The sequence below is a fragment of the Anoplopoma fimbria genome, chromosome 4 (genome assembly GCF_027596085.1).
Source record: "Anoplopoma fimbria isolate UVic2021 breed Golden Eagle Sablefish chromosome 4, Afim_UVic_2022, whole genome shotgun sequence".
In the NCBI taxonomy this organism is placed as follows: domain Eukaryota; kingdom Metazoa; phylum Chordata; class Actinopteri; order Perciformes; family Anoplopomatidae; genus Anoplopoma; species Anoplopoma fimbria.
In genome coordinates this window covers 19,845,076-19,868,916 of record NC_072452.1, presented here as the reverse complement: position 1 = coordinate 19,868,916, position 23,841 = coordinate 19,845,076, and the positions used below count along the sequence as shown (strand labels likewise).

The 23,841-nt window shown below is 41.1% G+C and overlaps 1 protein-coding gene across 1 annotated transcript in view; it reads left to right on the top strand.

Annotated features, from left to right (window-relative positions):
* The window catches only part of slit3 (slit homolog 3 (Drosophila)), a 238,724-nt gene that overhangs the window by 125,646 nt on the left and 89,237 nt on the right, over positions 1 to 23,841 (top strand). The window contains exons 5-6 of the mRNA XM_054597169.1: positions 6,863 to 6,934; positions 20,134 to 20,205. Of these exons, the coding sequence (XP_054453144.1) occupies positions 6,863 to 6,934; positions 20,134 to 20,205 (144 nt within the window). The remainder of the gene's footprint in view (positions 1 to 6,862; positions 6,935 to 20,133; positions 20,206 to 23,841) is intronic.

The window sequence follows — 23,841 nt, the reverse complement described above, 5'->3', positions numbered from 1 at the left end:
CACACACACACACACACACACACACACACACTTAGTTGGATCAGTGTAATGGAGGGAGTTAGGAGAGTGGCTGTCCTGTCCCGTTCCGTCCCAGCCAGCCCGAGCTGTCATCCTCCGGTCCACCATGATCAATAGAGGGGGGCAATATTTTTATTCATAAAGCGACCACTTAATTAAATCACAGGGAGTGGAGTGGAGCGGGGAGCGGGAGCGGGAGCGGGGGGGGGTGAATAGGAGGAGGAGGATGGATGAGACGTGGGTTACAAGACGAAGCAAGGGCACCGAGTCAAAAGACTGATGAAGAATTACAAAGGCAGGAGAGAGAAAGGCAAAAAGAAAAGGGGGAGAAATATGGAAGGAAGACCATTCTGAGTGACCTCCATTACACTAGTTCATCAGGATACAGAGGACAAACTTCAAGGCATTATGTGTCTGATGGGAAGTACTTTTTTGTAGCAACGTTTTCCACACAAAAATACATTTATTCTGTAATGTAAAGAGCAAGCTTTCAGGGAACACGTGCAGTTCGGAAAAAAAACACGTGCGAAACACTATAATCTAATTTCAAGCAAGAACAAAAGGCTAAAAAATCAGGAGACAGAATGCCCTTTAGTCCATGGAGATTCAGACGTTTTGTGCCCAAATCAATAAAAGAAATTGGCAATGAGAAATAGTTTTAAGCTGTAAAACTAAAAAAATGTCTGACCCACACTGCAGTCCTACTGTCTGCAATGCACTACCAGCATGTTGGATATTATATCCCCCCCCCAGTTTGTTGGCACAATTTAGAATCACTCAAGTAAAGTAACTCTGCAGCCAAGACTGGAAGGTTGTGGTTGTAATGGGAAGGTTCCAGTTTTGAATGCATGGAGCTATATGTCTCTGGCATTGCCAAAATACAGCATGTATAGCCACTGAGTTGTCCAAGAATAAATGAAGGTTAGAAAAAAAGTCAGATGAAATAATAGTAAGAGTATACAAAGGCTTAATCTGAGTTATTTCCATTGCAACAGCAGACCTCCCGCTTTGCTGTAATACATATAATATATATATATATATATATATATATATATATATATATATATATATATATATATATATATACTCACTGTGTGGTAGTAACTACTACAAGCTAGTAATCCATGTGTTAATTAAATGGTAGGTTTTTTTTCCTCAATGTGACAAAAATTAGGGAAAAGTTTGAATAGCAATCTTCACCATTTAAAAGTTATTCTGCTTTTACAGCTACAAGAATACGTAAATGCAAACAATGTGCTATCTCTCCATGTATCTGTAGTTTGACTTAAAGGCAGTACTTACAGATAGTTAAAATGGAATTAAGGACACTTTAATAATTTCAAAGGATACAGATACCAGAGGATATTTAAATGACTATCACAGTGCAGGATGTAAGCTGCAGTGTAATATCTGCTGCATGACTTTGGTCGTACCCTACAGTAGAGTGCCTTAAAAAACAAGGGGAATATGAGCTAGCCAGCAGTCGATATTTATTACTCTCTTTATGGAACAATATTAAATGCAGTTACAGCCCCCAAGGGAGAGAAAAAAGAGATGGACAGAGAGAGAGAGAGAGAGAGAGAGATAGCGGGACGGGTGGAATAAGAAAATGAGAAGAAGAAGAAGAAGAAGGAATGAGACAAGGAGAAGGGAAGTGAGAGACCATTATGAAACCATTGAAGGTCTCTCAAGTTTCAAAAAAGAAGTGGTGCCACCTCCGTCTTCCTTCTCTATCCCTTTTCCTCCTCTCCCTCCAATTTTTCCTCCTGCTCCTCTCCTCTCTCTTTTTCATCTCTCCCCTGGAGCCCAGCCAAGGGTCATCTCTCTTCTCTTTCTTCCACTACGGTCTCTCTTCTTTTAATAAAAGACACACACAGAAACACACACACACACACACAAAGATGCATGCATTGCCGCCCGTCCACTCTCGCATTGCCTGCTGTTTCTGTCACGCAGAGACTCACACAAATTCTACCCGACTCACGGACACACACCTTTTCACCGCCCTCCTTGTCATCTCTGTCTGACTGAGACCTCCTGTGATGCCATCTGACACAGAGTCATATGAAAGCAAACTGGCCTGTCCCCCCCCCCGTTTCTTAGGTTTATGGTTCAGAGTGGCCCTCGCTCATATGTGGACGAGCCTACGGGAGGATCTGTCTAATATCTGGTGTCTACTGTTACACACAAAAAGTGTGGGGGGAGATCGCCTGGAAGAAAAGTTCATTTGGTCTGTGTGTACGATTGAAAGAGAGTCAAAAATGAGATGTGTGTGCACGTTTACTGAGGCGTATGTGGGTGCAATTTATTTAAATTGTTTGTGTGTGTGTGTGAATAAAAAAACACCGGTATCTGAAGAGGCACTATTCAGCAGTATGTGTGTGTGTGTGTGTGTGTGTGTGTGTGTGTGTGTGTGTGTGTGTGTGTGTGTGTGTGTGTGTGTGTGTGTGTGTGTGTGTGTGTGTGTGTGTGTGTGTGTGTGTTAAAGGGTTAACAGTAATATCCGAAGTGGCAAATGGTGACCTGGCGAGTGTTATTATTCTCCTGCCATGAATAATGGAACTTAATATGGAGGGGTGATCGCCGGGAGCACACACACACACACACACACACACACACACACACACACACACACACACACACACACACACACACACACACACACACACACACACACACACACACATACACACATACACAAACACACCCAACACGACCACCACCGTCACCACGCCGACCCCGAAAAAGGATCTTGCTGTCATCCTCAATCCCTCCAGACTTCTAGGGGCCGCAGAGAATCAGCGTGCCCAGAGAGGAGAGGCCTTGGTTGGGGAAAACATTCACCGAGGGTGGGGGGTCCGTGTGGTGAAAGGGGAAGGTCTGGAAGACATTTGGTCAAAATTCAATCAATTATACAGTACTTAGGAAGCCATGGTGAACATGGAACGGGTAATGAAAGACTGCGTTTTCTTCTTCTGCTGCTGTTTTGTTGTTCCTATTCTTCTTTTTTTACCCACGAACACTAAACTTAGCTTACTTGAACTTTAATGCACTTTGCCGTTGTTAGTCTCCATCCAGTTCCTCCAGATCCCCCGATGCCTCAAAACATATGCAGTTGTTTTCATAATCAGTATCACTATAATTTACGGAATTTGTCATCCTAATAGAACTGATGTATAATTCAAACAGCCATCCGTCTCTTTAATAGAATTTTGTAAGAGATTAATTGACCGCTCCCTCAAACGCTGTGGCAATAGAGGAGGACCAAAAAAAAGCTAAATCCAATAATTGTAATATGGGAGTAGATTGCTAGACTGTTGTACAAACCATCCAGCTATCCAAATGAGCCCTGTGTGTGCCTGTGTGTGTGTACCTGTGTGTGCTTGTGTGTGTGTTTGTGTGGTCAGTCTATCAGTGAGTGTCCTTTTCAAGGACCACAGGCCAATCTCCTGCTGGTGATAGGCTTTGCTCTACTTAAAGGTCGGCAGGTATGACTCACAGAGAGATGAGAGGACGACTACATGACAACGTAGCGTAGCTCCTGGATGTTGAACACAAACAATACATTACGATACAATATAGAACTATGTTCAATATCTGCCAGTACAAAGGGGTCGATCGAAACTGTACCAAATGGCAGCTACAGACATCTGCTTGAATCTTAAAGGCACTGAAACCTTAGTTTCTCAATCAGTGCACACATGGCCACAGTGTCTAAATTGAACATAAATTCCTGCCAAATTTTGATTAGGCCAAATTTTGATTAGACAGGAAACATTGACAGTGACCTGTCAATGTGATGATGACAGGTCACTGTCTGTCAAATCAGTTTTTGAGTATTAAACTTAAGTAAATAAAAAAACAAACAATCTTTTACTTTGATTGTTGCATATTTAGTACTGAATATTTCATTTTAAAGGGGCATACTTAACATTTGAAACTTTGCTCTCAGACGCTTTAATGCCTTTGCTGTTCAGGATTTATCGGAAGTGGCTTCATGATGTTGAAATTTCTTAGTCCAAGTGTCTGGTGATGGAAGTGGTGAAAACAGACAGCAATGGATACTAAGTTAAGCATGTTTTGGGCTGAAGCTCTGTTTAAGCTGATAAGATCTTTCTATTTGTAATTCTTGCCCACTGCAGCTTTAAACATTCACTACAAACAGACTGATACATACTTTATTCAACAATAAACACATGATATGGATAGCACACATCCATTTTCTAACCTTGCATACTCACTCAAATCAAATGTGTTTTTTTTTTTTTTTTTCTAGCTTCCAATAAAAATGTCCATCTTTTGTTTACGACTCTCAAAATGTCACCCAAAGCCTTTCCATAACCCTAAAACCCAATTGCACAATTGGACAACCAGTAACCAACTTGTATGATAAAAACTCAATTCAAGCCTTGTGACATATGAGTTTTATTACGGCAGCCTAAACGGTGGACTCCTGGAGCTGGTGTCAGTCACTCAGCTGGAGTCATAAAGGCAGACAGAGAGACACACACAGTCTCATAATGGGGTTTTATTTGACTTGGATGGCTTTCCTTCTGTTAGAGGCAATAACAAATAAATATCATGGTGGGTAAACAAAACAATAAAAGATTTATTAGCCATGCAACTCCTCTGAAATATGACTTTTTAATGTTTTTTTTTCTTTATCATGTTCTCCTTCTCCTTCTTTCCTTCTTGTTTTTTTTGTAATCATTCTTCACTCTGTTTGTCAGCAGTCTACAGAGGGCGGGGCGGTATAAGAGATGCAAATCATTGAGATACAAAGAGATACATTTATGGATATAGTTAGATAGTAAGGTAGATAGATGGAGAAAAAAGATGGTTAATGGAGAGTGATAACAGATCTGCTTTCTATCTGTTTCCCATTTGCTCTGTCAACGTCATCATGAGAGCAACAAAAACAGGAAAGAAAGAAAGAAAGAAAGAAAGAAAGAAAGAAAGAAAGAAAGAAAGAAAGAAAGAAAGAAAGAAAAAGAAAATCCGTACCCAAAAAGCATCAAAACCTTCAAAACAAAAAGTGTAAACACAAGGAATATTTTCCGGCTGTGCTGCACATTAAAATATCATAACACCATTCCAGTCTGTCAAACGTTTTGCCTTTTTTTGTGCTCCTTCGTTACCGCAATTGCTGAGCAAAATTGCACATAAAAGCGCATATTTTCTTTTCCTAAAGAGTATACAATGCCAGGCACATACTTTTCCCATCAAGGCCTGGGGAGGAAAAGAAAAAAAAAAATCGGGGCCCGCTCATCTCTTGTCAAACAAAAGCAATGAGCAAGAAAACAGGGAAACGTCCAAAACGATGAAACCTTGTTAGTTTGAGGAAATGAGTTTTCTGTTTTCTGAGCACGGATTGCCAATTAACATTCACAGCCCTAATAAAAGTTGATTGGCTCTGGAATAACGCACAACCAATTTTCCTCCTGTGTACGTGACTGTAAATTAGGCGCCATAAGCATATACAGTATGCGTGTGAGGGTTTATGTATGTGTGGACGCATGTGTGAGCATGTTTATTACAAGATAATGTGTACGTGTGTGTGTGTGTGTGTGTGTGTGTGTGTGTGTGTGTGTGTGTGTGTGTGTGTGTGTGTGTGTGTGGGCGTATGTGATTGTGTGTCGGTGAAAATTTACCAATAAGATGCTTTGTTTCTTAACTGCGTGACAGGAAAATGTTATGAATATGGTTCGTACATAATTACCTTTCTCCACAGCGAGGTTAGATGATTATCATGCTGTGTGCGTCTATGTGTGTGTGTGTGTGTGTGTGTGTGTGTGTGTGTGTGTGTGTGTCAAGGTCAAACGGAAAAAGATTAGCCCGTGGTCAGTTGTGATGATCCGAGTGTGTGTTTGTTGACTGTCTAACATGCATGGTCATGTGTTTGTGTGCTTCGTGAGCACATGTGTGTTCAGTGTGTGAGCGTGTGTTTTTGAACTCCGGCCTGACTGGCAGCGGTACAGGGTGATTAGCTCGGCTGATATTTCATACCTCTCTAATTACATTGTGTTTTCTGAACGCGGTTTGCCTGCCAGGCCTTCTCCCCGACAAACAACACTAACAGAGTTAAAGCCAGGCTGTTGTGTCATGTCAAAAATCATTTGGCTCATATCGGTATTCATTATGGAGGGGAAAAAAAGGAGAGAAACAAAGTCAGCGGGGCTGTTGTATGTGCTGCCATTTTCATTGTGTGTGATAAAGAGAAGGAGGAAAAACTTGAGGTAGAGAGAGAGTATATATATATATAATATATATATATATATGTATATTTAAATATTTATATACGGCTTAATGTTTTTTTACAATAAAAAGTATGCAAACCACACACATTCAACAGACACACACACACAAACACTGGTCTTTTATTCTGATTCTCTCTTCTTCTTTCCTCGTTCTCTCTCCCCGCCACTGCCTCTCCATTAATCAGACACACACACACACACACACTCTCATATGCGCACACACACACTTCAAGGCAGTAGATGGACTCGTGCCAGCAATATTTCTCATAGTTCCTTTTGTCTTTGAAGCTCTTTGGACCAAATTGTTCCACTGATCATAAATGTCATCTATCATCCTCTTTCTCCCTTTCTCTCCATCTCCTCCACCTCCACTGCCTTTGTACTGCAATCTGTGTGTGTGTGTGTGTGTGTGTGTGTGTGTGTGTGTGTGTGTGTGTGTGTGTGTGTGTGTGTGGGGGGGGATCACTTGTGGTATAGATCAAATGTTTGTGGTTTTGTTTATCATTTGACTCCATATATCTTTGAGTGCTCGGAATACCTCAACTAATGTCTTCTGTCTCTCTCTCTCTCCCTCTCTCTCTCTCCAGAGACCTCAGCGAGAACCAGATTCAGGCGGTTCCGAGGAAAGCTTTCCGAGGAATCACAAACGTCAAGAACCTGTAAGCACAATCACGTCCTTCCTTTGCTTTTCTTCTTTCTTCTCCTCCATCTATCTACTCTTTAGCCTCAGCCATCTTATTTTCCTGCACCTTTATCTGTGATCTTTTTTCATTATTATCCCAAAATAAAAGTAGATCCCAATTGCTGCTGCAATTGATTTTAATGTTTCCTTTTCACCCCCTTAAATCTCAGCTGGTGGCTCAGTTAACACAAGCTCATCCAGTAGTTTTATTTTGACCCTTTGTAGATATCCCAACGTTTTCAGACATACCAAACATGACGGGCTGAATTTGAAAGGAAATGTGTATAACATGATGCCCAGGAATCTTTCCATTAAGTGGAATGTTGCAGCCATCAAAGCATCAACGTCTGTGGTTTAAATATTTCCCTCAGTGCAAACATCACATAAAGTCTCCTGTAGGTATGTGTTATACTGTCAGACAGTGAGGAGTAAGATTACTTTTCCAACATTGAAGCTATGTAGGACATGAAGACAATCTTTATCCATGGTGTGCATATTTCAGATTTAATCACGGAGCATTGGAAGAAATCAGTGTCATTCCTCCACATGGAATCAAATCTCATTTCTTAATCACAAACGTGGTTTGGATTAGTTTCAAATGATGTGTCTGTCGTTTCTATCTCCCCTTCACCTTCTGACTCTTTTTAGCATTCTGCCTCCCCCCCATTTTCCCCTTTTCCTCATATTCCTCGTCTTTCTTCTAATCTCCCTCACCTCTCTTTCTGTCCAGACCGTTTTTGTCCTCACTTCAAGAGCTCAATAACCCCTTGTCATTTATTCATGACGTCCTAATCACCAATAGAGTGATCAATACGATGCCTGATCAATGCTTCGCATCAATAATGACTGATCAATCTGGCCTGATGCTGCATAGGAAACTACTAGACAGACTCTTGGGGGTAAACAATGTCGTCAACATGAGAGAGTTCGATATAGGGGGAGATGGAATAGAATAGTATAGGATAGAACTCTATGGGACTATAAAACCCCACAGATTTGCTTAACAAATCTTCTCTGTGTAAATGAAAGTGTGCCGTCGTGTTTTAGTGTGCTCTGTCATGTCTGGCATGACAGAGCAGAGCATAATAACTACAAGATGCAGAAAGATAATAGCCCATCCTTCTACATGTTGCACAAGCCTTATTTCCCCACTAGAGCTGTTGACTGACAGAAAACAAACAAATAAACAATATGCTTTGGCTGAATAAAATAGAAAGTATAAGAGAGGGAGATGATTGAGCTCTCCATATCCAGATTGTCTTTGGTAGTGATTCCATTGCACTGTGAGCAAATAATAATAATAATCACTCTTTTTTTAACATGTGTGGGATGACTGCATTCACAATGGGTAAATAGAATAAAATAAAAGGTTCAACAAAATATAAGTAAATCATCATTGCAATCACTGATGCAGAGATGGGTCATAATTGATTGCATGCCAACTGCATTTGTCATATTGTTCCCCTGGACTAGTGCTGGGTGAAAATGAATCATCATTTATTTAATTCATTTATGCCAATGAAGATCATGTAATATGAATGAAAACTCCAGAAAACCTACAAAATAGAAGTTGTGGTGAAACTGTTTTCTGCTAGTGTCATGAAGAGAACAGCTGCTAAATGACCCTTGTGGTGAGATATTTTAATCAACCCCATAAGTTCTATTTGGCTTTGTTTAGCTAACAAGTGCTGCTAACTGGCGTCTGTCTTTGGTCGTAGAGTTTGTTACTGAGATTGAGTTCCTAAGAGATTTGTTAAGTTGTCTGTTTTACACACGTGTTATTTTTAAGTTAATTGTCATCACATGTAAAAATCAAACTAGTGTTTTCTCATCACAAAGGCAATAACTTCAGATAGATTTATTACCAACAGAGAATGGGCCCAGGTTTGGGTTGGCACTGTCTTAACAACATTTCATCCAACTAGGAAAAACACTTAGCAAGCCATTCCATAGACAACTAGAAAAGTGCAGATCTCTGCCAGATGTGTTTGCTGTCCACTGATGTAATGTTTGAATGAATGAACACAAACCACATTTGACCCCTTTCTTAACCGCTAGCGTATTAGACACGTTTTTTCACCTGCATCTCGCACGCAACACATTTTATTCTGTGCAGCTTAACTGCGGTTCACTGAGTAATACTTCATGTTGGCTGTTTAATGCTTCCTCTAAACAGAAACATTCAGTCCTGCTGTGTGCTTAGTTTTGTTAGCTGTTATCTCTTTGAGCTGCATTAGCCCCGTTAGCTGTTAGCTTTGTCAGTCAAACCCAAAACAAACTCTAGGACCCCACTGGTTAACAGTTAAGAGTAGTGAGGAGTCAGCGGACAATGATGGTCAGTAAAATGTGTTTTCAAAAAGTGTGTATTACTGCAACAATGAGCACAGAAAACATAAGGCCGATGGGTTCAGCTGTATTCAAGATTAGCCGTGGACAGACAGACGGACAGAGAGATGCACACGCACACAGACGACCGAATACACAATCTCCTGGCAGAGATAATTACGCTGAGCACTTGAATCTATTACCAGTACACCCGTACAATCACCTTAAAATGTGAATTAATGTGTCCTTGAATTTAAAGATATATGTGTTTCTAACCCTTTTTCATTGGGCAATCTGTAAATTGATTAATATGCGTCTTGCTACAGATCAGTAATTCAGAGTTAGGTGACAGCATAATGTGCCCCTCTGCTTAGTTTCCCCTCCCAAGTGTGATGTAAGTTCAATATGGCCGCCAAAGTCCACAGGAGAGTATTACTCTTAAGTTAAATGGACCTGAAAGTGCCTGAACGCTGTACCCTGTACTTTGTGTATGCCTGTGTGTGTGTGTGTGTGTGTGTGTGTGTGTGTGTGTGTGTGTGTGTGTGTGTGTGTGTGTGTTTGAGAGTGTCAAACACACACTCAAACACACACACACACTGAGCTCCAAACCTTTGAGTTCAGTTTGGCCTCTGATCATCTGATCCACTCTCACTCTCACAATCCAAACTAAACGCTGCAAACCGCCTTTACCTCTTTGACCTTAGACTCAAGCATTTCACAACTATTTGAATTTGGCTGCCAGAAAAAAACTGCAAAGCAAATCACATCATAGTGTTGCAATGTTGCAGCACTTTGCACGTATTTAACCTGCATTTATCCAGGGTAGGTTTGCAGAGCAGGCAGGCTCTTTATCGATAGTTCCCTGCGTCACATTCATTCATTAACACACATTTACACCTGAGAGCTGCCCAGTATAACCACAGCCTACTACAGTGGTCCCACTGAGCAGCTCCAATGTACGGCGGGTGGAATTCAATATGAGTTTCCAGACTTTTCACATTGGCTGTATTCCACTCCCTGCCTTTACAGGATACCTCTTTATCACCAGACTCTGTTCTAATACGGCTCTTCACTTTCTGCCAGCGCTATGGAGTCATGTCACTCAAATTTGATGGTTGACTCTTTCCACCGTTAAAATGTTTTGAACCAAATTGCTTCGACCTACAAAGTGAATGATTTTAATTTTTTTCTGCCAAATTTAGGGGTGACTCTGGCATTTAAAGATCATTCTTTTCTCCCTCCTCCTTTTTTTCCCCTCCTCCTTTTTTTTACGTTTTACCACACCTCTACATCCTCCTTCTCCTCTTCCCCATTCTCCTCATCTTTCCAACACTTTCTCCTCATCCTTTCTTCTTCCCTCCATGTTTTCCTTCCCCCTCAAATAGCATCACTTTCCCTTTCCTCTTTTTTCACCCATCCCATCATTGTCCGTCAATGTCTGTCTTTTCTGCCTCTTTGTCTTTTTTCTATCTTTCAATACCCTTCTTTTTTATTCTTCAATATTTATTTCCTTTTTTCTCTGCTCTCCATCCATTCCTCCCTACTTTCTCATCATCCCTCCATTCCCAGCTCACTCCAAATAGCCCCCTCCGCCCATATTCTCTCCCCCTCTCTCCCACTTTTTCCTCTTCCTCACCCTCTCCCCCCCCATCCCTCCCTCCATTAGACAAGGTGACTCCTGCAGTAAAAAGGCTCCAACCCTCCATTATGCCACAGAGTAAAAAAACCTTCATGACATTCTGTCCCTGGTGGACACAGCATTGATTTTCTCCAATGTCTCTCTCCCCCTCTCACTTTATCTCCCTTCCCCTCCCTCTGTCTCTCTCACTTGCTCTGAATCTACGTCTCTCGCTCTTGCTGTCTCACTCCCTCTGTTTCTCAGAGGGTATGGTCTTTTTCATGCTGCCTGGTGGCTAGTATAGTATCCATTTATTGCACTTCTTTCTCTCACACACACACACACACACACAGACACATCCATACCCACGGACCCTTTCGACCCTGCTATCAGATTGACTGCTTTGCTGAAACTGCCAAGAACCTGGCAAATACGATTACTGTATTCTTCTGCTAACCTAAGGAGACGGGTATATGCCATACATCTGTGTGTGTGTGTGTGTGTGTGTAGGTGTTTGCTTGCGTACATGTGTGCTCCTCCTACACATTGTGCTGACTGCTGGTCCTGTCATCCCTCTAAACTCAACCTGTCACTCAAACCACAGATGATAAAGGTAAATGTAGAGTTAGAATAGTTAGGAAGCACTGTGCCAAAATTCCTGTATAGGCTGTGTGTTTTATGTTGTTTTCTTTCTATCGTATGTCATATTCTGGATGCTTATCTTCTCGTATCTCATTTTATCTAATCCGATTTTCTTTGATCTAATCTTGTCTCGTCATATCTTGTCTTGTCTGGTGGTGTCTTGCCTTGCCAGAACAGTCATCATGTTAACCACACTGGTGAATGTCCAACAATGAGGTTCCTTTGGAATCTACTGTAACGCCCTCTGCTCATAAAAAAGTCAAGATGCAGCATGGGAAGTTCTGATTCCTTCTGAAAAACAAAGAGGCAATAGAATCGGACATTTTTTCAAAGTATGTTTTACATATTCCAATATCTGTGTGGAGTGTAGATAAATACAAAAGTATCTCCTAAACAGTGTCAAGAAAGAAAAATGAACTGACTCTTTGCCCCACCATCTTCACCATGAGACTAAAAGAAGAATACATTTCAGTCCGTGGTGTGGGCGGCCTGATGAAGTGAAATGATTTATAAATATATAAATTATCTAAACTTTTACTGCCTTTTTGACCCACAAGCTACTGTTTCTTTAAATGGATGTGTTGTAAAAACCTATTCATTAAAAGAACTCTCAGTTAATTTGCCATGCTTGACCTTTGTATCCGTGACCAACAACCACTAGCACTCCAGCTAACAAGCTACATGCCAATGGTGTAAAGCCGTAATTGAGCTAGACTGTGTTGTAAGGTAGGCCTTCTACGTTCATTTTTATGGTTTCCTAAAATATGAAGATACATTTAGAACAAGTTCTGTCTACAAAATACTTTCTCCCACAGTTTAATTAGCCATGAGCAAAATGTTCAACAATAATTCTCCTGAGGACATCGGTGAGCTCGTTAGAATAGAATTAAGAAATGAAACAACTCAACTCTTTCGCGTGTTGCAAAGATCCGTCCTTAAATGTTTGGTGTCACAAATCATTCAATCCCCTCAGGGTGCAATTTGAGGCAATTTGAGGAAAGCTGTTTGCAAACATAAAAACATAAAATTTATGACAAACAATCAATTCACACATTTTAAACATTAATAAAGGCTAAATATATTCACAAATGGAAGGGACGATCAAAAAGTGGTGAGCAAAGCACTTAACTTAACAGGTATTAATGTTGAATTTCCCTGAACCGTCAGCATAGTGTCATACACTAACATGTCGTGAGCTGGGTTCAAATGGCACTTTCAGACATTTACTGACTTATGTGAATAGTGTCCTAAACTGTCATACAGCAAGTTTATACAGTCAGATAAAAGCATATTTACAGGGTTTTTTTTGCGTACTTTACTGTGTGACAAAAACCTCAACAAGCCTGCGGTTAAACCCCACCCAAACTGGTTACAGCAAAAATAGAATCATCTTCAAAAACAGTTTTTCTCCAACATGCAGACACATTTAATGCATCCTAATGTGATGGGATTCAGGAGACTACCTATAAAAAGGTACTTAATATTCAGTCTGCTTACAGTGAGGAGAGACATATATGATCAACCATGGATGCTGCATGTGTACAGATGTAGTCACACTTAAATCACAACATATGTGAGTCAGTCATGTTGCGAGGCTTTGGCTTACAGAGAAGCAAGGACGCATCAGATAAGATACAGCTGTTTCATATGCCCTCACATTACACCTCAGTGCCCACACAGACACGCGTTTTATCTTCTGTAGCCATCGCGTTCTCATATTGTACCTTGTTTTCCATCTGCCTGCCTTCGTACTCTACCCACTTTTTTATTGCGATAAAATGTAATTCATTTTTCCCCACTGGGTCCACCCATGCTCAACATCTACACACACTCATAGCACCTTCAGGTTGGTTAGAAAGAATGTATTCAGGGAATGTAATGTGTAATTCCTTCCAACAATACAACCTCAAAGTATAGGTTTCAGTGTAAACAACCAACCCCATGGCTTTACTTCTTTACCTTTCTCCTTCCTGTCATCCTCTCCTTTCTCTTCTCCCTCATAAAATGCCTCCACACTTCACGCTTCCCTACCCACAATGCAGTGCAGGATGGCCGTTTGTTTGAATTATGACTACAGCACCTCCGAGAGAGGTGAGAACATTGTGTCGGCTGCGTGCACACACACACATACGCCCACACACAGAAGAGTATCTCACCTGCACTGTTGTGTGTCTCTGTCATTGCAGATCTTTGCCTTCAGTTGTTTTTATGTTTACCACAATTCCAACAATGGACAGCGAGAGCCAGACATATATCTAGCACGAGTGGGTTTGAAAATATAGAAAAAAGGTTAATAACGGCCGTCTTTTTGAGGGCAGAACATCTTTAAATGAAGGTGACACCAGGATGGATGATGCACACACACTTCACAGTCATTTCTTCCCCAATCAAGCATTCAAAGCCCTGCACCAATATGAAACGAGTGGAGAGGAAGAACAACGGAGACATGATAGCCTGCTTTCTGAAATTCTTCACTCAGATTCCCTTCATTCGTTGCCCTACAGCAACCCCCAATGCACTACCTTAAATGGCAGGATGTGGCTGATCCATTTAAGGTTGTGACCGACCGAGACAGGAGGGAGAAAATGTCAATAGCTTTGTCTGAATTGTAACTCATTCAGCAAGACAAGATGCCTCTAACAGTTATATTTTTCATTTTCTTTGGAATTTCATTTGGAATTCTGTTTTGATGTAGAATTTACTTAAACCAACTTACAGTAAAACACAACCTCCAAATATTCATGGGTAGTTTCAGCTAGGGCTGCAGCTATTGATTATGTTAATAATTTAAGTGCAATATTACATTACGGGGTTTCAAGGCTCCAGACTTTTCCATCCAACTTTTTTCACAACCGTGCCAAAGAAATGCAATCATGATGTTTATGAATTGAGTAAACTGAGTTTCACAAAAAAATCATATCTACCCTAATATGAGCCAGAGACAGAGACATTACTGTTGTCCCCCATAGAGCATCAAAATCTTCCAGGGGTGCCTTTATTTAACTTGAACTTCAACATTAGACATATGCTTTAATCTCTTTTCACAATATTTAATAGGGTTATGCTATTCATAAATCCACTTAGAGCAAATGTAAATTTATGTTAACTTTGTCTAATTCGCAAAAGAAGACTCGAATGGAGAGCCAGTCTGTGTCCTTGACCGCACGTATCTCAATCTGGAACATGGTCAACAGCTGTGGCCTTATAATTATAAAACATGTAGATGGCTTCCTGTAACCTTGAACATCACTAAAAGCGGAGGAACCATTTGCAAGTCCAAGCCTACCCTGTATTTAGCAAATCCTCATTTGCTGCATAAAGACTACAGTACATGCATCATCAGCTTTTCTAGACGTCCCTACAAATTGCATCATTCCTACATCGGCAGTACTTCAGATTTTCCAAACATTTGTTCTTGGAGCCAAAACCACAGCAAAGCAGCATCAACTGTTTCACTTATAAAAACATATTAGTATCATAACTTTATTTCCAAATAGAAAGAGACCCAGAGTTTGCATTTATGCTGAGAAAACTATAAATGCAAACAGTGCTGACAGAGTTAACAGTGTAAACATCGGAGGGGTTGTTATGGCATTATCATCATCTTTCTTGATAGGTTTCTATCTAAACCTGCACTCTGACTGGAAGTTACAACAAGAGACAAAGCAATATGTTCACCTGATTGACAGAAGACAGAGACCAAATTTATGCAAGATGCAGCGGCTATGAATAATTTAAGGACATTTTCGGTTCCCAAAAGTTCTTCGAGATTGTCTTCCTGCGAAGCTCTCCAATGGCAATAGTATTTATGACAGGAGGAAAGAAGGAAGTAAGGTGACATTGACAAAGTCCAAGAGGTCAGATAGATGGTGTGACAAAACATCAGACTATAACACTGGAGACGGCTTTTCGTTTCCTGTTCCAATCTGACTTCGTTGGTTACTTTTAAAGGTGCAAGATACGAGATTTGGATAATTTTGATTGCCTCTAAAAGGCTCTCAACATAGCGACACCTTTCTAGTTAAGTCTGTTTCCAATATGTCTCCATCACTATACTGTATGTAATTTCTTTATTAACAATTGGGAAACCACTTTTGTAATTTCCAGTTAAAAAGTGTGCAGTTTACATGATTTTTTTAGATTTGATGAAGCATTATTTGTTGCTGTAGATTGAATGGGAACCCAGCTAGTGTATCCTCCTCCCTTCCCTCCTTCCTTTCATTAATTACTTAGTCAGGAGTGGCTGGCAGGGCTTTTGTGTGTGTGCTTCCCTCTGCTCCAGATGGTAGCAGAGGGAAGCATTGAATCAGTCTGCCAATCGGCCTGATGATAGACATGATTAAACACACTAACTAATTATATGACCCCCATTCAATCCCATGCACCAACATCTGTGATGTGAACACATGCAAATACAAACACACACAGACTATGAATGCAACACGATGGTACAGATATGAAGAGCGCACACACTCGCACAGACACACAAAGTACACCCTCATCCCAGATTGATACCAATCATGTCACTGCTAATCATGGTGCTTGGTGAACAAAGCTGTCAGAGGAATCCAATCATATCACAGACGATGGAACCGTTTACCGTGGATGAGGACAGAAGATGAAGTACATGGTCGCCAATATGAATCCACCAGTTATTCTCAATTCGAGCAAAATTACAGACATGAGGAGCATTGGGATAATATGTTCTCAAAATGATCAAAACACCTTTCTGTAGAGTTATGTAAATGTTAAGAATTGAAGACATCTCACAACCTTGTCCTTGTCAGCTCTACAGAGTGGTGGGAATCCCCCAGACTCGCATCAAGAAGTCCTGAGTGTCAATGGCGACATTGTAGATGTGTAGAGACAATGGACTCAAATGAATAGCCAATAGACGTGGAGGTTTTCCATTTACATGTTTTAATCCGGTGGGATTCTTGGTTAGGAGAAACTAACAATTGTGGTTAAAGAAAACAAATATGGATTGTTGGTAGATTAAAACTGTAGACTTTTTATCATCACAAACATGGAATTCAACCTCTCCATTTAACTCATCCTTAGCGTAAGGACAGTGGACAGCTGTAAAGCGTCCGGGGAGCAACATGGGGTTGAGTGTCTCACTTAAGGACAGTTTGTGATGCGGACAGAACCACCAACATAGATTAAAGGACGACAAAACCTCCCTTAATCTAGGTTGTCTAAACTAAACAGCACTTACATTGCGGCTCATTTTTAACAACGTCACCAATGAAAAAAAAAAAGAAGCCTTACCTGGAAAAAAAGCAATTATTCAATGTAAAAGGAAACACAAAAACAATATTTTCAGTATATATATATTTGAAAAAGATGTTTTGCAGTTTGAGTAATGAATACTTCAGGTCAAAGTACGATTTTAAAATACATTTTTTGTGACAATTACCAAATGACAAATCATTGTTTAAAAAATGTTTCCAGAGACTGACCAGACTTTTGATGTTAACGCTTTAATGGGGTTTTTTAAAAGTACATTCTTAGACATTGTAAGGAGCAGAATCGTCCAATATGAATGTGATTACTAGATACAAGGCTGTATGCGGATGAATGAAATTACACAGATGAATCAAATGAGACAAACCCTGACAGACTGCTTTGTTCTCAGTAGAACCAACACATCCATGTACTTCATATTCAGTGTAACTCAAACATTACTACTGAAAATAGAAAGGCTTTAATAAATGCAGTCAACCTTGCCAGTGCCATGCATCTCCATATGGCTGCTCAGGCTGTGTGCCAGTTTGCCTTACAAAAAAAAAAATCATGCCTTTTAATTACATAAAACACAAACACTGCATAGCCATATGTTGTTATGATCCCCTGCCTCACTATGTTTTAGAGTCCAGTCATTTAACAGATGCTCACAGTCACAGCTCTCTTCCAACAAGTAGGCAAAAAAGAAAAAAAATCTTAGTTTCAAAACATGGCTTTTAACAAGAGCACACAACCATCAGTGTACTATTTTATACAGAACTTTCCATTTCAATAACCCTAGCAATTATTTACAAATTGTACTCAATTACTCAAGTTATCTCTAAATCCCTCCTGAAATATAATTGCATTGCATCAAAGCAGATCAAAACATCTCATCAGTCTCGGGAAGTCTTTGGAGGCCCAAAATAATTATGTTGCAGGCTAAACCTGGCCTGTGAGGGCAGAGTTGTTTGGTATTTAGTGTCTTGAGTGCCAACCGTTAACCAGCAGCTGTTCAATATCTGGTAGAAATACATGAAAAATGTTCTGGCTGTGCTGCACCGCGACAACTATGACCTCAGGATGAAATATAAAAAAAGGTTATACCGATCAAACAAAGACTTACAGTATTGATTTTGTATAGCAAGTTTTCCCAAGTTTTGTGTGTAAATATAATTTTAAAGTTTTTTTCTAATTGCTGCTAATTGGAGGAGACAAATTATTTATCTGTGATAAGATAATGATTTAATATTCAGTTTACTTTGCATCTGTCTTCTGTGAAGTCACAGCCATATAGCCTTCCTTTAACGTGCTGTTTTTTGAAAAGCAGCTTCATATTGAAGTTAGCCATAGTAAATACATTTATCAGATACTCAGAGGACTTCTTCTCACACACCCAACATAAACATGCACATATAAAAACAAACCAAGAAATATGTTGCTCCAGAAGCCCTGATGTAATTTCTGTCGCCCTGCAGAGGAGGTCCAGCTCCTGCTTTGGGGAATCACCTTCCTCTGGGTTAAAAAGCCGACATGACTGATATAACAGGTGCTGCAGTGTGCCAAGCAGACAGCGGGGCTATGTGGAGAAGGAAAAAAAGGACATTTAGAAGGTTGATAAAAGAAAACAGGGAGAGGAAATGGATTAGCAATGGATAGATGGAGTGTGAGAGGAGAAAAGGTGAAGGGGAATTAGAGATGAGAGGAGACAAGAGGGCACTAGAGGGAGGGGGAAAAAAGAATGGATTATGAATGGAGAGAGGAAGAGAACATAAAAAAATGGAGAAGATGGATGCTCGGAAACGAGGTGAGAAAAAAGAAAAGGAGGATAGAAGTCAAAGAAAAAAGGGATTAGGGATGAAGGGAGCTATTGGAAGAGAGATGAGATGGGGACAAGGAGAAGAAGATTAAGGTGGAGTGATATGCTTTTATCTTCTAGTGTGTGTGTGTGTGTGTGTGTGTGTGTGTGTGTGTGTGTGTGTGTGTGTGTGTGTGTGTGTGTGTGTGTGTGTGTGTGCAACCTTTATGATTACATTTGTTACTCGTTTTTTGTGTTTCTGAAAGTATGTGTTTGAGTTTGAATCTTTTCTTGGTTTGTATCTCCGTCCACCTGTTTGAGTTCATGTATGTTTAGGTGTGTGGGGTGGGTGGGGTGGGGGTGGGGGGGGGGTGACAGGCTACATAACACTCATCATTCTTGGTTGAGTAAAAAAAAAAAAAAAAAAAAAGATTCTTCTAAATGTCTGCCCTTTATGTCTGCGATCCATCTGTTCCTCTGCAGAAAGAGAAGAGAGGGGGAGGAGAAACAGGGGGATGGATGAATGGGAGAGGGAGGAGAGGAAGGGAAGGAACGAGGGAGGGTGGGATGTTTCGGGGTTGTTGGGTTCATGGATGGAGGGATGGATGGTGGAGGGGAGGTGGGTTGAATACCTAAAGCCGAGCAAATTAAAGTAAAAGCAAAGGATGGATGACAGTGGGGCGCAGGGTGCAATCTGGGAGTCCGGTGAACGAGGCGCCCAGGGAGGAGGGAGAGGGTGAGAGAAGAAGAGTAAGGGGAGGTAGAGCGAAAAAAGAGAGAGAGAGGAAGGAAGGAGAACCGGAACGAGAGGCAGAGTCGTGACTGTAGGTTGATTTACGGAGGCTTTCCTTTTAATGAAATTGTTTCAGTGACAGAGCCGGTAAAAGGCCCTTAATGGATTGGCTGGCCTAATGTAATGAAATTACTCCCTCTTTCACTACAGAGAGAGGGGAAAAAAAGAATAAAAGAGGACATAGGGAGGAGGGGGGAGGAGGAGTATGGCAGAGGAGAAAATGCAATTAATATTTACAGAACTGACAAGCAGGGTGGGCTTTAGAAGCTTGGGCTCGCTCGCTCTCCCCTCCACTGGGTCTGCCTCTCTCGTCCCTCTCTCTCCCGGTGGCCAGTGTGCACTGGGCGTGCGGCAGCGGAGGGAGGTGATAGGCTGACGCCAGGCAGGCCACTTCAGCGCACCGGTCTCCTCTCTCCCACTCTCCCTTTTTCCTCTCCTGCTCTCCTCACCGCTGGCCATATCGGCGCCGAGGTGAGAGACTTATCCTCTGGACTGGGCATCCCCAGAGAGTGTGTGTGTGCATTTCTGTGTGTGTGTGTGTGTGTGAGAGAGAGTTAACGCCGGTGTCTCCTACCTGCTACCTCAAGCCCACTTACTGGGATACCACCTCTCACACACACACTCATTCACGCAAACCCCGTCTTTTGTTAGTCCCTCCCCCAGCTGAGAGGACCTTGCAGACTTGACGCCTGACTGTCTCCCATCTCTCTCTCCCATCTCTGTGTGTGTGTGTGTGCGTGTTTGTCCGTGTGTGTGTTTGTGTGCTTGGTGCAGGCAACTGGACAGCAACCACATCAGCTGCATCGAAGATGGAGCTTTCCGAGCGCTGCGCGATCTGGAGATTCTGTAAGTAGAGAAAAAAACCCTGGTCCTCTCTCTCTCTGTGGCTCCTCCGTCTCTCCTTTCCTCCCCTGCCTCCTCCTCTCATCCCGTCTTCCCCTCTCTCCCCCTTTCCCATGTGTTGTCTGTGAAGCAGGGATCTGTCCTGCGCTCACCTTCTCTTATAATCAGCTTTGTGTTTTCCGTCTTATTCACTTCCTTCATCCTTTCGTGCTTCTTTTTTCATGTCTTCCTCTCCACTCCTCTCATCTCGTACTCTCATCTTTTCTATCATTCATCTCATCTTTTCTATCATTCTCTTCATACACACCTCCTGTATGTCTTGAATGTAAGAAAAGCTTCAACTTAAAGATGCTTCTTTACATGTTTCTGTGAATTATCATTTGTGACACCCCTTTGTATGTTTGTGTGAGCTGAAGTGCACGTATAAGTGCTTGTGTGGGTTGCTTGCAAGGATGAAGCGCAGAGTACCTGTTCATTCACCAGTAAAATGTGTTGTCCTTGACTTACAATACACTGATTCACAGACACACACACACACACACACACACACACACACACACACACACACACACACGCACACACACAGACACGCACACAGATTGAGGAATTCAGTGCATCTGCCACCTGCTGTGGTTTGCGCTTTCTCTGCACCATGTGTGATAGTGCGTGTGGATGATTCCCTCTGCATACGGGAATGGGAATACGTTCATGCGTATTTGCTTCCAGCTGTGTGTGTGAGATTGAGTGTGTGTATGTGCGCAAGTTTTTGTTTGTGCGATCTGTCCACATTTTTTAGAGCTGCTCATTTGTCACTACGCTCAGAGGTGTGACTTGTGGCGACTGTGGAATGTGATGTGTCGGTGAAAGGTGTAAACGCATATGTGTGTGTGTGTGTGTGTGTGTGTGTGTGTGTGTGTATGTTTCCATGGTGTACATTTGCTCTCAGACTGAAGAAGATGCTCTGCTTCATTGTGGTTTGTGCATCTGAACCACATCCTTAGCTTCAGTTTATTTAAATCAATGCATTAATGTCCCTTATATGGAAATGTATGCTAAAATATACAAGGATGCATTCTCTTATTTTTATGAAACACCGAGCTGGAAAAAGTTAACAAATATGGATTTTTCCATATTTTTTTTTTTGTTGGCACCAGCGTTGGTATTTATGTCTCTAGTGTTGTAGGCAATGCATTCATATTCTGCTGTAAAGTGCTGAGAGACGAAAAGATTAGTGGTATTGTTGCTGAATATGTTTATCAGAGGGTAAAACTGTATAGCAAATAAGGCAGGGACAAAGAGGAAGAAGGGGCACGTAGACAAAAGAAGACAAAGGCAATAGAAGAAAGACGAGAGGACATTATGTTTGGACAGAATGAGATCAGAAAAAGAGGAGAAGGTTGACAGAACTGTCCCAACCTCCAGCCTGTCTGTCCCTCGTTACGAGTGGATGTGGTTTAAGTCCTTAGAGAGAGAGACACCCCAAGAACAGACTCGTAAATCTAATAAAACAGTGTTGAAGTTGACGTTAAGGAAGATGCATTTATTGAGTTTTTAAGATATTGTGACAATAAAAAAGCTTTTGTTTTTACAGCCGAATAATGAAGAATACCCAACAACATTGTTTATAGGAAGATTATTAAAACCATAACGTAAAATGAGTCAAACCAGTGTTAAGTACATAAGATAAATGATCTGTCACCACCAAAATCTATTGGGTACATGTGTTCCTTAACCATGTACAATGGCAAAACACAAATGCCTCAAGAATTCATAATTAAATCAATTGAATGTGCACGTTAAAATATATATATTTTTTTTATTATATACAGTGTTACCCAGGGATGTGTAATGTAAAAGCTCAGAGAGACTCCCAACTGTGTCAGCCTCACCTTGATGAGTATCCTGTTGTAAATGTGAGTGTTCATGGTGCAGTCTGGTGCTGCTTAATGTGTTCACATAAATGATTAAAGAGAGCAGGAAACACTGGGAAATGGTTCAATACAGGGCAGCTTACACTGTGGACCACATCCAGACCAAATACCATGGTTTCCAATGTTTCATCAAGAAAGTATTGCAGATATTCTTGTGTTGAAAAATGTCTTATCAGCTCGAGTTTACTTGAAAAGCTGCAACAGAAGGTTTATTGTATCATCTCTCATCCAACCTATCCCCACACCTTTTATTTCTACCTTTTTTTTTTGCTTCCACAAAGTTATCTTTTTTGATTTCCCAGCCTCACTTCTTTGCTCAGCGCACAATGGAAGTGAGAGGGGCCAGATAGAGGCGGATCGGCAGCGCGAGATACAACATATTAGCAATTCATAAGTCTCTGACAGCTGAGTGCTCGGCAGGATTTACAATTCACTGTAAATACGCAGCCGTTCCCATTCACAGCAGACAGCATGACAGCACACAGTATATTCACTGAATGTGACGTTTTAATAAAGGCAGGTGTGTGTGTGTTTGTGTGTGTGTGTTGTTGTGTGCGTGTGCGAATGTCCGTGCATGCGTGCAAAAAGGGCATGAATGACAGTAAGCAATTCTGCCGCTGGACTGATCTTCATTTCAAGCATCTTAACACACACACACACACACACACACATACACACACATTCATGCACAGATGTGTGCGGTTTCATAGTATGTATACACACACACACACACACACACACAGCCCCATCTGTTCTCTTCTTGGGGTTGATTTCGTGACCGTAGTACAAAATGGGATGATAGAGATACCAGTGATTGGAGGTCATGTGACTGCACCATCAGGTAGGTGTGTGTTTCTGTGTGTGTGTGTGTGTGTGTGTGTGTGTGTGTGTGTGTGTGTGTGTGTGTGTGTGTGTGTGCGTATCTATGTATGTGCGTGTGTTTGTGCTCTTGTACTGCCATCATTGTGAGGATCAGTTTGTGTTTTAGACCTTAATTGTTAGAACATTTTGGCCAATACTTCTTCAAAGAGCTGTTTGCTAGTTTAAACCTTGGTTTTAGGGTTTAGGTTAAGGTTTAGGGTTGAAACGATAAGTTGATTTATGCGTAAGTCGATCAATAGTTAGGTCTCTTTGCAGTAATGTCAAACACCTGCAGGTTCCAGCCTGGGTGTTTGCTGCTTTTCTCTGTTTTATATCATTGTAAATAGAATATATTCAGGTTTGAACTGTTTGTGGGGAAAAAAAGCAATTTGAAGATCTCCTTGGTCTCGTAATGGTTTTCAAATATTCATAGACGATTAATCAGTTAATTGAAAGAATAATCAACATGTGCATTCATAATAAAAGTAATTGTAAATTGAAGTTTAATTTAGGGCAATGTCTGGGATTAAGCATGTAGTTTTTGATAGATTAGAAAAAGTATTACGTCAAAGCGGGACAAGTCCAAATGTGTGTGCATGCATATTCCTGTTTCACTCTGACTGGATCTGCTTGTCATCTGCGTGTCAGCGGGTATGTGTGTGTGTGTCTGCCAACATCCTTGCATGTTTGTAGGTCTGTCCGTGTGCTTGTGAGTGTGTGTGCCTGGTATTCATGTGTGTTTTTTTCATGAATAATGTACCAGTCAAACATTTCCATCCCCGTTGCTGGTCAAAAGTGTCCAAATAATGCATGATGGAGCTTTAAGACGATGATAGCTGCAAAAGAC